Here is a 13,904-nt window from a genome sequence, read left to right on the forward strand (position 1 = left end):
CACCTGTATCATTCATTTGCTCCTGTCCTGATCGATTACTTATTGCAGAGGATTTTTAAGCCCAATACAGGTAGACAGGGCTAAATCTGCCCTAGCAATGGAGGAGGCAGGGGGTCCCCTCCTATCTGGTCTTACCCCCCCCACCGTTTGCAGATCACATATCCCCTCTGGGCCCCCACCACGCATGGCCACACGGTTTATACAAACACCAACAGGGAGGAGAAAGAGTAACAGGATAGGGCAACAGGGAGGCGCCAGGTGGCTGAGACCTGTTTGAAGTTAGGAAAACAAAAAGGGGAGCCGCTGGGCGGGTAGAGGCAGGCCCGGCTTGCTGGGGTCCCCAGCATCCACGGAAAAGGCAAGGGAGACTCCCTAAGGGTCGAAGCGTCGACCCGGGGGAGAGGAAAGGCTCAGCAGCGCCAAATTCTCACGGCCTGGCCTGGGGCCAGCAGGTGCCCCTTCCGGGACGCTGGTCTGGCCGGGGTCCGAAGGGTTAAGGTCCCCAGGCCGCCCCCTCCCTCGTGCCCTTCCCCAACCCCCTCCCCGGGGCACAAGGCTCGGGCGCCGGGGCGGGCCGAGGCGGGGCCTGACGTCCTCGGACAGGCGGAGTCAGCCGGGCCGGCCGCCCCAAACTAGACTCGCTGGGCTCCCGCGGCGCGCGCTGTCCCCAGAGCCGCTGCCCCCAGCAGGAAGATGGCGAAGCGCGGAGGGCGGCTCTGCGCGGGGAGCGCACCGCGCGCCTGTGGCCCCCGGGGCCTCCCGCCGCCGCCGCTGCTGCCGCTGCTGCTGCTGCTTGCTAGGCTAGCGCTGCTAGGCGAGGCGCGGACTCCCGGGGGCGATGGCTTCAGCCTGCACCCGCCCTACTTCAACCTGGCGGAGGGCGCCCGCATCACCGCGTCCGCGACCTGCGGCGAGGAGGCCCCGACGCGCAGTGCCTCACGCTCCACCGAGGACCTCTACTGCAAGCTGGTTGGGGGTCCGGTGGCCGGCGGGGATCCTAACCAGACCATCCAGGTGAGCGCGGGGCGGGAGGAGTTGGTTACACCATCCTGCGGTCTACCTACTCCAGAGCCCGAACCCAGCCCACTCCTAGGGGCTCCGGGGGCGGGGGCGGGGGGAGCTCAAGAACCGACGTCCCCACCAGAACTCCCTGGTCCTATGTTTTGATGGACCCCAAGGCAGCCACCGAAACTCGCTCAGAACCTGCACGTGCCTCGGGGAGAGCCTATGAAGTGTCCCGGTGGCGGACCAGGGGCCCCAGGGGCGGGTAAAGCTCGGGTGTGTGTGTGTTGGGGGGGTGACCTAGGCCCGAGGGGACCGGTGATCAGTCCCTGGCGGCCCTAAGTCCCGGATCCCTGCGTGGGCGGGACTTGGCCAGGGTGCCCGCTGACTGTGAGGAGGGGGCGGGAGCTCTTTCTTCCCCCGGGACAGGCTGGAACCTGTCGGCCTCCCGGATGGGGACGGAATGAGCGCGGAAGCTATGCCGGCGGCGCCCTTTCTCCTGGTGTAGGGTCTCTCTGTCCCAGCCAAGGGTTGAGGTTTCTCCACTTAGGATCTGGGCACTTCGGAGCGAGGTTGGAGAACGCAGGCAGGCAAGGTTTTAACCGGGAACACCTGTGGCCCATCAGGAGGCAGCCCCTTACCCAGCAAGTGTGGTCCCTGGGCTTTAGTCTACCAGGAGTTAGGATTCTGTGCCGAAAGGCAGACCTGTCTTTAATGCTGAGCCTGCAGGTGGGCTAAGTAGCCCGTTGCAGGACCCCAGCCTCGTGTTAGGGAGTTGCGAACTGTAAGGGCCTAGCTAGTAACTTTAGCTGCTTCCACTTTCCTGGAAGGAGGCTAAAGAGGGGGAAGTAGATGAAAATGAATTCCCCGGGTGGAGGAAGAGGGGAGAAATGAAGGCGCTTAGTTCTGTTCACTGCTTACCTGGCCACCACCCTCCTTGCCTGCACTTAGCCCCCCTTCCAAGTCGGAAGGAGGGAGTTGAGAAGCCCCACCCCCACCTTGAGTAAGAACTAATGTCCATCAGAAGCAGATTCAGAGACAGGAAAACTGAGTCCTGGAAAGTTAACCAACACCTGTTTTGAAGCCGTTTTAAGTCAGAGCAGGGTTCATCTGAGCCGAGCTGTTGGAAGTGGGATGCCTTTCCCCCTGTGTATAATGTCAGGGAGCTGGCTGGGTCTCACGAAGGGGGTCCAGTAGGGGCCTTCAGACCTGACCCGCAGGGACGGAAACTCAAGTCGATGCCCACACCCCAGACCATGGTTCCCTCGTCTACCTGTGCACAGGGTCCTTGCAGAGAGTCACTGGCGTGGATGACTCTGTTCCTGCTCAGCTGTTACTGGGGGGGGTCAGAGGTCAAGCCCCCCTCTGCTGTACCTCCTTGGTGAGAAAGTAAACGTAACAGCTGCTTTGCCAAGAGACTGCTGTCTAAAGAGATGGGCGTGGGACACAGACCCCCAACCTCACAGCATGGCCCCAGGAGTCAGGGACCCTCAGGAGAGGGACTGGGCACCCCAGGTGGGAGTCTGCATGAGTCCCACAGGGCCTCTGCGCAAGGTGCAGTGCAGGTTGGCACTCCTGCCCTGCCAGTGTCCGGTGGGCATCTGAAGAACGCCGCAATCCGTGACTCATTGGAAGGGGAACTCCTAATCAGCCCCTGTGTTTCCTAACTCTGTTCCTGGCAGGACCCTCTGCAGCAGAGGGGTGGAGCAAGCCTGGTTTCCCAGCCCTGTGTGCTCTAAGCCAGAGAGAGGTCAGTGGGGAAACCCAGGCCACCAAGGGTGCTTGTGGCTTGCTGCTGACCGGAGACTCTGACTGTGGCATCCGAACTCTAAGACCCTCTCTGTTGGCTGGAAGGGGGCACACTGGCTTTCCCGGACTCCCCCTGGGCCTGACTTCTGGGGACAGTATGGTCATGTTCCATTCGGTCTGGACCACAAAAAACCCCGCTAGGGGGCCTGCCCACCCCACCGTGCTTGGCACCCGTGGGGGCAGGGTCCTATCAGTGAACCCCTTGGGGCCCCTGCTCTATTCCATCCTGTGGCTCTGAGAACAGTTAGGGGAGGGAGGCTTGACAGACAGGCCCACTTGGGGTCACCATGATCCCAGCTCATCTGAGAGGCAGCTGCGGATGGTGGAGCACAAAGGTGCGTCCAACACCAAAGACTTTCAAAGACTTTCAGGGCCGCAGTGTGGGACTCTACGAGAATTGGTGCTTGGGGTGGTGGGATAAATACAGCAGGAGGCAGTTCCTGACAGGGGCAGGCCACCTTCTGGGGTGGTCCAGAGCAGTGACCAGGGACTGACATCTAAACCAAGATCAGAACAGTAAGCACCAACACCCTTACAGGGTGCCAGGCAAGAGCCTCCCAGATGTCAACACCTGGGTTTCCGAGAGCCACAGCCTTTGGAATGGGCACACAAGGTGGAAGGAAGTCTGACGCCAGGCTTTCAGGGAGGCATCGGCTACTCTGGGCCTGTGGGGGCTGGAGGCTCTGTTGCCACTAAGACCTCCTAATTAGGGCAGATTTCTTCGGAAAGAAGTTCTGTACCCCACGCTCGGTCTGGGAGGAGCGGGGGGGGGGGGTCACCTTCTGGGCCTCTCCGGGGCTGCCTTTGTGTAGGACAGGCTTGGTTTCCCTGTGGAGTGGGGCAGTGGGGAGGGGGTGGTGTTCTCCCTGGCCTGAAGCCATGGCCCCTCCCCTCCCCCACCAGGAATAGCAGGGCCAGGACACTGTTGGGAACTTCCTACAAGCCCCAGCAGGTGGCTAGGCTGTGACACTGAAACCTATCCCTACCCTGCAGATGGGAACACTGAGGCTTCCGGGGGTGGGGTGGGGTGGGGTGTCCTGACCTGGCTGTGTCTTGACTTAGCTTTGCCCCAGAGCTCAGACAGAAACGGTAGTTGGAAGCTCCAGGCCTCTCCTGCCATTGCCCACACACTTGCATTCTATCAGGGGCCCCCAGAAGCTGCAGACAGCTTAACTCTTGTATCTAGAGACCCAGTCTAGGAAGTAAGTACTGGACACGGGGTGGGGCCTTCAGGTACAGGCTGGGAGTTGGGGGGAGCATCTGACCCCCCATGAACCCTCTTCCTAATAACTCTCCCTTTCTTACACACACACACACACACACACACACCCTGTAATCCCGTACTGACAACCCTTTGTGGGATCCCTGGAGGGTACCCTACCCTCTCTTACCTCTTTGCTCACTGGCTGCATCAATCCTGGAGCCTTTCCAGTAGCCAGCCCTCTGCTGGAGCTGAGCTCCCTTTCCCCGGAAAGCCTCTGGTGCTGTCTTCCCAAGGAGACTGGCCTTGATTTTTCTCACCAAAAGCAGGTGTCTCCTCCAACACTGGTTTTCCTGTAATGTGAGCCATCCCTCTTGAGTTGATTTAATAGCGGAAAGATGGAGATGGGAAGGTTGAGGACAGGGACTGGTTTTGTAGGTCCCCGGGTTCATATGGCAGGGTGCTGTGTCTCTAGAGGGGGAAGGGGGCTGCTGGGCCCTTCTTGGTCATCTGGCCATCTCCTCCCTGCAGGGCCAGTACTGTGACATCTGTACAGCTGCCAACAGCAACAAGGCACACCCTGTGAGCAACGCTATCGATGGCACAGAACGCTGGTGGCAGAGCCCACCCCTGTCCCGTGGCCTGGAGTACAATGAAGTCAACGTCACACTGGACCTGGGCCAGGTAGGGCTCTCTTTTGCCTGCAGCTCCAGCCACAAAGCTAGCTTTGGGCACAAGACAATGGGTTTGGTGAGACCCTCTGGGGAGACAGCCTGGTAGCAGGGCCAGTACAGGCAAGGCCCCGTGGTGGGCATCTTTGTTCTTACAGTGTCCCCGGGTGCACACCGAAACTGGGGACTGAAGGGGCCACCACCGAGGGCCACACCAGAGATGGCAGGGGATGAGTGCTGACTGCACAGGAAGGCATGGCAGACCTGCCTTCCGGCCCCTGGTGCCCTCCGAGCTGCCCTGGTGTTCACTCTGAGGAATCCCTGGTGGAGCTGGGAGGGGCACAGGAATGTGCAGGAACCCTCGCAGAAGTGCACATTCCTGAGATACCTGTGCTCTGGTGGCCACCCTCAGGTCGGAGGCTCACAGGCCGCCAGGCTCCTGTGTGGGCAGGAGGGTTGGATGAGGCTGTTTCTCGGTGATGAGCAAGCCACCCCCAAAGTGGACCGGGCCCGGGGACTCTGGTGTCACTGCAGGACTGGGTCACACACACACACACACAGAGGCTCCCTGGGACCAGGATAAGGATGTGCAGGGATGAGCTGGGCTTGGTGGGGCTGGGACTGGGGAAGGCTACGTGGTTGATCCCACGGGCTTGCCGTCCTTCCAGTCCAGAGGCTGTGTCTCCGTTCCGCCATCCCTGCCACAGCACAGCTGGCCTCTGCTCCTTCCTGGGTCCTTGTGCTGCTGCAGCCTGAGGTGTTGGGGATGAGACGCTGGGCAGAGTGAGGTGTGTCTCCACAGCCCAGCCCACGGAGGGACAGGCGGCTGGACAGCAGACAGAACCCGCATTCGCAGTCAGTGTGGGGAAGGAGAGAAAGGGGCTGCCTCTTCCATTTCCCTCTTCTCCCAGCTTTCCATCATCAGAGTTCCTGTACCCTGGTGCTTGGGGCTGGGGTGGGGGTCTCAGGAGCTCCTTGAACCCAAAGCCACCCTCTTCTTTGGCAGTGGGGCACCCGTGGGAGGGTGTGCGTGTGAACTGTCACTTGCTGGGGGCAGCAAGGGGATGCTCATGTCCTCATTCCCCTTAGCTCCATTTTCACATCTGTGCATTGGGTCTTCTGTTGTTACAAGCTGGGGGGGAGCTTCATGCATGGGCATCTTCTTTCTGCCTCAGTTTTACCAGATACAGAATGGCACAGGGCAAAAGGAAGCCTTCCCATCCACCGCCGCCTTCCCTATCTGCACTCTCTTGGTCCGCTACAGCTCCTTTCACTCCCAATGGGTGCCAGCCATGGTAGAAGCAGGAAACTCTGGGGTTGGGGCAGGCAGACTGACTCCGGCTCTTCACGGGCCAGCGAACTTCTTCCTGGGTCTGTGCTGCAGGTCTGGGAGGTCCTCCAAGGCGCTAGCCCTGGGCTGAGGCTCCTTCAGGAAGCATCAGGAAGCGCCTGGCCAGGCGCCTTTGTTCTGGTGAAAGCGGATGCCCTGCGAAGGGGTGGGGGTGGCTGGCAGGGAGCCCTGCAGGCCTGGGGAAGGCGGGCTGGGCTGCTAGACTGCCCTGGATCTTGTGCCCTGGTTTGTGGGTCCAAGGCTTGGAAGGCTGCTCCCTATGACACCTGTGTGGAAGTGGCCAGGGCACCTGGACTGGACACCTAGGAGAGATGTTTACTGGAGGCTTGAAAGAGAATGCTTTCTGTTGGAGAGCGTCCCCAGGAAGAGGTTCCAGTTTCCTGAATCCTAGCCTGACTTCCCAAGGGTTGAAGGGGCTCTTATATCTCCTTGTGTTGTGTCCTCTGGAAGTTTCTGGTGCCCAGCAGTCAGCTTGCTGCTCCCATCTTTCTCGGGGGACCAGGCTCAGGTCTCACGGCAGGCAGGGATGAGTGGCTGGCCCTGGCTTGTGTTCTCTTCCTCTGCCGACTGTCTGGGGCCTCGAAGGACTGTTGGTGGCAGCTTCTCTACCTGCATTTCCTCCCTCCCCAGGTCAGCTCAAAGAGGTGAGGAGTGTTAGTCTCCTTCCTGATGGGTGCTTTACTCTCTTGCTAGTGTGCAGGCTACTCAGCCCCAAAGGCCCTGCGCTTCAGGATGTGCTCACTGGAGGTACCAGGCAGGCTAAGGGCAAAGAGGAGGTGGGCATACAAGGGCGCTGAGGCTACTTAGGATGAGGGCTGAGCTGGTTGGATCTAAGCCTAAAAAAGTTGGCTAAAGTCAAGTAAGGCCAGAGTATGTGCCCGGTGCCTTGGCGGTGGCTGTATGGCTGGGTCTTGACTCCTACCCCAGGTTTTCTAATCTGACTGGGAAAACAAGAGCCACCCGTCACAGACAGGCATGGTGGCAGTGGGCTGTCAGATGCCCTGTCTTGCTTGCCTGGGGCTGACAGGGTTGGGGGCCCTGTAGACAGGCTTGCTAGTCTTGGGCTGCTAGTGGCCATGAGGTCGAAGCTTCTGGCATGGTTCCCTGGGCCTGGCTGGGCACACAGCCACATGGCCAATGTCCGGAGACCAGTTGGGTTGTCCAGGGAAATGGCAGGAAGTGTAGCTGTGGCCAGGCTTAAGTTACAAGTTACAGAGTCCAGTGGTCAGGACAGGTGCAGGGTTCTGCCAACCTCATCCCCCCCCCCTTTTTTTTTTTTAAATTTGTAAGCTGTTTTGTTGTATGCTACAGCCAGTGTACATAAAATAAATAGTCCAACCCTGTGAAACAGGAATCCGTGAAAATTCAGAGAGGTAGATGTTAAGAACTGACAAGTAGAAGATTGTCTATTCATGGCACGTGTTTCAGAGCTTTTGCACAGGCTTCAGATTTGGTTCTCTTGAATAAGTCACTGGTTCACGAAAAGTGGCTTGAGAAACCTTACGATATTTGACTACGAAAAGGAGCGGACTTTCTGGGGTCTGAAGGGTTTGTACTTGACACTCCGGCGGTCAGTAGAGGGTCGTGGTGAGCATTCTGCAGACAGAACTGTTTCAGGTTGAGTCCTGCCTCCAGCGGGAGCTGCTGCTGAACCATGCTAGGAGAACCCGATATGGCGCTGGGGACAGCCGCCGACTCGTCAGTCCGACTCCCACACTCCCACCCCCTTTTTTTAAGTGCATTAGTGTTTTGCCTACATGTATGTTTGTGTGAGGGTGTCAGATCTTGGAGTTACAGACAGTTGTGAGCTGCTGGGATTAGAACCCGGGTCCTCTGGAAGAGCAGTCAGTGTTCTTAACCACTGAGCCATCCCTCCAGCCTCCAATCTGACCCTTTAGCTGGACTTCCAGGGGCAGGATAGAGTAGGGGTCCTGCAGGCAGGTTCTCAGACCATCCCTGAGTTAGGGCCACCTTCCTCCCCTCACTGGCTAGCTTGGCGCTCACACCGCTTACCCCTTCTGCCCCTCCCCCTCCCTCCTTCTGGGTCTTCGCTCTTCCCAACTCCTCCCTCCCTGCTTCCCCCCCCCCCCACACCTTTTCTTTCTTTCGGTTTTTCGAAACAGGGTTTCTCTGTGGCTTTGGAGGCTGTTCTGGAACTTGCTCTGTAGACCGGGCTGGCCTTGAAATCAGAGATCCACCTGCCTCTGCCTCCTGAGTGCTGGGATTAAAGGCGTGCACCACTGCAGCTCAGCCCCCCTCCCCTCCCCTCCTTTCTTCCTCTTCCTTCTTCCTCATCTACCTTTCTCTTCCCTCCTCTCACTCCTAGCTTAGGGGAGGTCTCGGCCCGGGGGCTGTGGGTACCCTGACTGTTCCCTTGCCTCCCATACCTCTCTCCCCTCTCTCTGTCTCTGTCTCTGTCTCTGTCTCTCTCTCTCTCTCTCTCTCTCGCGCACACACACACACACACACACACACACACACACACACGAGGAGTCCCTTGCTCGCCGCTCTGAGTAAAATGATGTGCACACTCCTACGCCGCCACCGTCTCTGACTCTCCCGCGTGCCTTGGCAGCCCCCAGAGGCTTCCTGTTTTCTGTGTTCTTAAACAAACTCCGCTGCCCTGGCCTCTACCTCTCAGTAGAGACTAAACTGTTTAGGTTTTAGCTGTGGGGGGTCCCCTGCCCCACTAGTTGACCTTCTGGCCCTGACCTGGCTGGGTGGCAGGGAAGCAGACACCAGCTGGGCGCATCCCAGGAACCGCAGGGTCTGTTGGCAACCTCCTGTCTCCTGCAGGACCCCTCATCCCTGCCAGTCCCTTTAAGGTCCTTCAGCAGCGCTCAGGACATACCTGTGGTCTGTTCTGGGTGTGTACCACGTGTTTTGTTTGTGTAGTTTATATAAGACAGTATCTCCTGTAGCCTTGAACTTCTATGTGGCTGAGGATGACCTTGACCTTGCCTCAGCCTCCCAAGTGCTAAAATTACAGACCTGTGCTACCATACTGACTACTAACCGGTGCCTTCGTTGAATGATTTGCCTCTTTTACAGTCTGCCCAGTCCCTCACACGGGCTAAGCAGGTATTCCACCTCTAAGCCGTACCCAGACCCCCGCTTTGATTTTATTTCTATGTTTGAGTTGGTGGGCTTGCCTGGTGGCTCCCTGGATTTTTCCGTACCTGTCTCTTGGGGTGGAGTCCACACATGGCTTGTTTTTGGACTCCCTGGTCTGTTGAAGTAACGGCTCTGCCTGTTTACCCAGCTGTTGAGCCTGAGCAGACCCTATCGTGGCCATGCCATCGTGGCCATGCCATCACAGCACCTCCTGTGGTTTCTGTGTGAGGTGGGTAAGGACGGAGAGACTGAGGGCTGGACTGGATCACTCAAGCAAGGTCAGAAGGTCCCAGGTGCCGTGGAGCTTGATGTGAAGGGAGCCAGGGCATTAGCCGGAAGCCTGGGGCTAGGAAGGGCTTCCTGCCTCCACCCAGCACCGCCTGGGACCCTGGCCTGTCCCCGGGAATTGGCAGCTTGCCTCCTTCCTGCAGGGCGCAGGCTGAGTCACGGGCGGCCCGCTGAGTCATCCCACTGGAAAGGTGGGCTGATGCCCTCAGCCCCGGGACATGTGTCACAGCCGACAGCCTGGGTCTCCCTCGGTCCAAGATGGGCCAGGGCAGAGCCCCAATCTTTCCCTGGAGGTGCCAGTTGCAGCCGGCCTCTGGGTGAAGTGGTTTGGTTATCTGAGTCTAGGAGGCTGCCAGCCAGGGGGCTTTCCTTCTGCATACCCACGTGCCAGGGCCCGGGAGACCCCACCCGCTCCCCTCTCATCCTCACGAGTGTGATGTGCAGACCCAAGATCAATCCCACTTACTGTGCCGGTGGCTCTGGGGCTGGCTACCTTATTAGCGTCACCTCTGCCCGTGCAGGAGACAGGTGTTGACTTCCCGTTGGGGCTTTGGAACCTTCATACCATCATGGAGCTGTCTTACGTGGCACTTCTCTGTGTCTTTTCCTACTGCCCTGTCCCTAGGATGGAGAAGTGGTTTCATAGGGCCACACGGTCACCTTGCGCCCTGAGCCTGCCCTAAACTCCCACCCTGGATGCCCAGCCTGCTTCATGGGACTTTTGCCAGCGTTGTCAGGCAGGGTTAAGGGGGCATAACCTCTCTTTTAGAATCTTGGCCCTCTGCGGTCTGGCTGGGCAGGGGGGAGGTGGGAGGGGTATAGTGGCCAAGAGCCTGGCCCCGGCTGCTGCCCTGGAGACGTGCCTGCCCCAAAATAGCAAGAATTTTTAAAAATAACCAGCAGCTTTTGTTTGCCTTTTGCTTTAAAAGACATTTTTTCCCCCTCTGCAAAGAACTGTGCAGCAGTAGAAAGGTCAGGCTGCCTGGGCAGCTGAGCGGGGTGGGCGTGGCAGGGGAGGGGCTGAAGCCAAGGGTCTGTGCCCCTCCCGGGTCATACCCCGGGCATTGCTGTAGTCCTGGGAGCAGGGACCAGGTTGGGGACAAGCCTTCCTGCCCCTCAGTGTCTGCAGCCAGCAAGCCCTTGAGGACAGCTGCCCAGGGCCACAGTGCGAGAGGGACTTAGCCGGGCAGGTAGATGGGAAGCGGTACGTGAATAGGTACATGCCAGCACAGGATAGCCATTTCCATGGCCCCTTACTCTGCTCATTAGCGGCTTGGAATCGGTATTTGTAAATGTGCTCTCAGCTGGGAAAAATGCAGGGCCAGCTGACTGGGGAAGGCCAGAGCCTCCAGCGAGCTCCAGTGAGGATGCAGCCCGGGGATGGGCCCAGGGAAAGGCGGGGGTGGGCCAGGCTGCCAGCTCCCAGGAGCGAGCAGCCACTGTCCATGTCTGCTGCTGTCCCTGGCCCGTCTTCTTCATGGGGGTCCTTAAGTCATTACACACTGTTCCAGGCCTGCTGGACCTCCGGTTTAGGGCCATGGGGCACAAGAGGCCGAGGCATGAGGCAGAGTGTAAGGTTGTGCCTGAAGTGGCTTGAACACCCCTTGGGTGGGGTATCTCCCTGCCCTCCCCCACAGGGAAGTGGACAATGACCTCAGTACTGGCAGCTTATGAATAGGCCTGTGCCTCGACCCTGGGAGAGGTTGTGCTTGGCCCTGCCCTTTATCCCAGCAAGGACAGCACTCAGATTGTGTCTGGGGGTCCTGGTACACTGCCTGCTTGGGGTCTGGGTAGCTTGGGTCTCCCCAGGACTAGAGCCCCAAAGGTCTGTTTCTGCCTGAGGCTCCGTGGGGCTTCAGGATGACTCAAACTGTGTGGTTTAATTTTTGTCAACTTGACATGAATATACACATTCCTAGGACATCCATTCTTTCTGTCTCTTTTCTTTCAAGACAGGGTTTCTCTGAGTAGCCCTGGCTGCCTTGGAACTCACTCTGTTCCAGGCTGGCCTTGAACTCAGAGGTCCACCCTGGTGCTGGGATTGAAGGTATGCGCCACCGCTGCCCGTCTGTGGGAAGGGTTCTCGACTGAGGAATCACCTCCCTCTGACTGGCCTGTGCGATGTTTTCTTGACTAATGACTGATGTGGGAGTGTCCAGCCCACTGTGGGCGGTGCTGTCCGGGACAGGTTATCTAATAAAAAGGCAGCTGGGGGAGGCTCAGTGGTTAACAGCACTGAATGCTCTTCCAGAGGACCCGGGTTCAATTCCCAGCACCCACACGGCAGCTTATAATTATCTGTAACTCTCACTCTAGGGCATCCAGTACCCTCCTCACCCAGACATATGTGCAAGCAGTGAACATAAAATAAAATTAAATAAAAAAAAAAAAAAAGGTAGCCACACCAGGGAAGCAAGCAGGTAAGCGACATTCCTCTGTGGTCTCTGCCCAGTTTTGGTTTTATTACAATGACAGAAAGCAAACTAACACAGCCTGGAATAGGGGTCCCCCTGGGGGCGGGCGGGGTTCCTACAGACTTGGTGACAGACTTTAGCCTGATGGCGTCCACCTGCTATTGGTGAGAATCACGGGCCAAGTCCAGCCTGCTCACGCTTGGCTCCAGCACTTGGAGCAGATCCTAGCCTAGACAATTGTCTTCTCTTTTCATCCAGCTCCTGTGCCCAGGACTTGTGGGGGTGCCTTCTCAGCTTTCAGACTGTGGAAACCACTCCCTCCCTTCCTCAGCATGGGAGAGGTCAGGCCTGGGGTGAGGGCTGCCGTAGAAGCAGACAGCAGGGGACATGGAACTTCTAGGTGCTGTCCAGGAGTGAGGGAGGAGTGTTCGTGTGTGTTTTTCTTGAGATGGAATCCAAGGCTTCATGCTCTCGTTTACTTATTTACCTACTTATTTATTTTCTGATTTTTCTTTTTTTTTTTTTTCAAGACAGGGTTTCTCTGTGTAGCTCTGGCTGCCCCTGTAATTCGCTTTGTAGACCTGGCTGGCCTCGAACTCACAGAAATCCGCCTGTCCCTGCCTCCAAAGTTCTGGGGTAAAAGGGGGAGAGGGGGTGTGCCTCACTATGTCCTGTGACATTCCCATTCTAAAAGGGACAACAAAAGGACAAGCATTAAATCCTATAGCTATGTGCTCAACCTTTAAGGCCAGGCCGGCAGCTTTATGTAAATGACCTGCTGTTTGCAGGTCACATGGCCTCTCTGGGGGTCAATGCCCGCAGCTTTTCTTTGCAGATCTTCCAAGTTTCTGACATTACCAATACCTGGGTTTTTGCTGTTGCTTAGGCTTCTTCATTTGCAACCTGACTCTTACACATCGAGTCTCCTGATGGGTTTTTCTCGGAAATCTTGGTAGAAGTCTCCATGACCCCATAACTCTTGTATTCTGCACCCCAGCAAATCTAGGTGATTTGCCAGGTTCTGTCACCAGCCTGAGCAGTAGATGGGCCCCTCGTCCCATAGCTGCAGTGGCGTGAATCTGTGGCGATGTGTCCCTTCTGCTAGTAGGCGGCAGCATTCCTTATAAAGCCTTTCGGAAGGATTTGTAGTTTCATACCATGGAGCCTGCTAGAGTCGTCTCGTTTCATCAGGGTGGCTAACACATACCAGCAATAACCATGGCATAGCTTGAAAGCTGTCTTGAAATTTACTCCACAAAATTAATTAGTCCATTACTTTTTAATTTAGCCTCACTCACTCATATTTTCAGGGCATAGGCAAAGTATAGACAGATTCCTTGCCAGAATTAACACGGTGACCCCAGTCTGGTTTCCTATGGGATAATGGTTCCAGTCTGAAACCTCATGAACCTACCTTTCATTGTCCACAATCACCCCCTCCCCCCCATACAGGCTTTCTCTATGTAACCAATCTGGCTGTCTGTGCTAGAACTCACTTTGTAAACCAGGCTGGGCTTGAGCTCACAAATTTTCCTGCCTCTGCCTCCCAGGTGCTGGGATTAAAGGCTTGTGCCACCAATACCCAGCTGTACATTTAAAAGGAAAGTTAATTTTTATGTGTATGGGTGTTTTGTCTTCATGTATGTTTATGCACCACATACATGCCCGGGGCCCATGGGAGATGGAAGAGGGCGTTGAGTGTCCTGGGACTAGAGTTAACAAACTTGTGAGTTGCCATGTGTGTGCTGGAAATCAAAGCTGGGTTCTCTGGAGAGCAGCGAATGCTCTTAACTGCTAAGCCATCTCTCTCCAGCCCCTGTCCACATTTCTTCTATTATGTTGTGTGTTATTATATTATTGTGTATTTATGTGCCTGTGTGTCTGTGTAGGCATGCATGCCATGGGACACACGGTGTGGACTTCAGTCCATCTTTGTTGGGTTCTGGGGATGAAACTCGGCTTTTTGTTGGTTGGAAGCACTTTATCTATACATGGAGCCATCTCCTTGTCGGCCTGAGTTTCTCCTGGGGTCCTGGTCTTTCATGCTTGGTCAG

The 13,904-nt window shown here is 56.9% G+C and overlaps 1 protein-coding gene across 1 annotated transcript in view; it reads left to right on the forward strand.

Annotated features, from left to right (window-relative positions):
- Positions 1-645: 645 nt before the first annotated feature.
- Lama5 (laminin subunit alpha 5) overlaps positions 646-13,904 on the forward strand; it is a 43,855-nt gene continuing 30,596 nt past the window's right edge. Inside the window, exons 1-2 of the mRNA XM_051185077.1 lie at positions 646-1,014; positions 4,544-4,696. Of these exons, the coding sequence (XP_051041034.1) occupies positions 694-1,014; positions 4,544-4,696 (474 nt within the window). The 5' untranslated portion in view covers positions 646-693. The remainder of the gene's footprint in view (positions 1,015-4,543; positions 4,697-13,904) is intronic.

The sequence above is a fragment of the Phodopus roborovskii genome, unplaced genomic scaffold (assembly GCF_943737965.1).
Source record: "Phodopus roborovskii unplaced genomic scaffold, PHOROB, whole genome shotgun sequence".
Classification (NCBI taxonomy): Eukaryota; Metazoa; Chordata; class Mammalia; order Rodentia; family Cricetidae; genus Phodopus; species Phodopus roborovskii.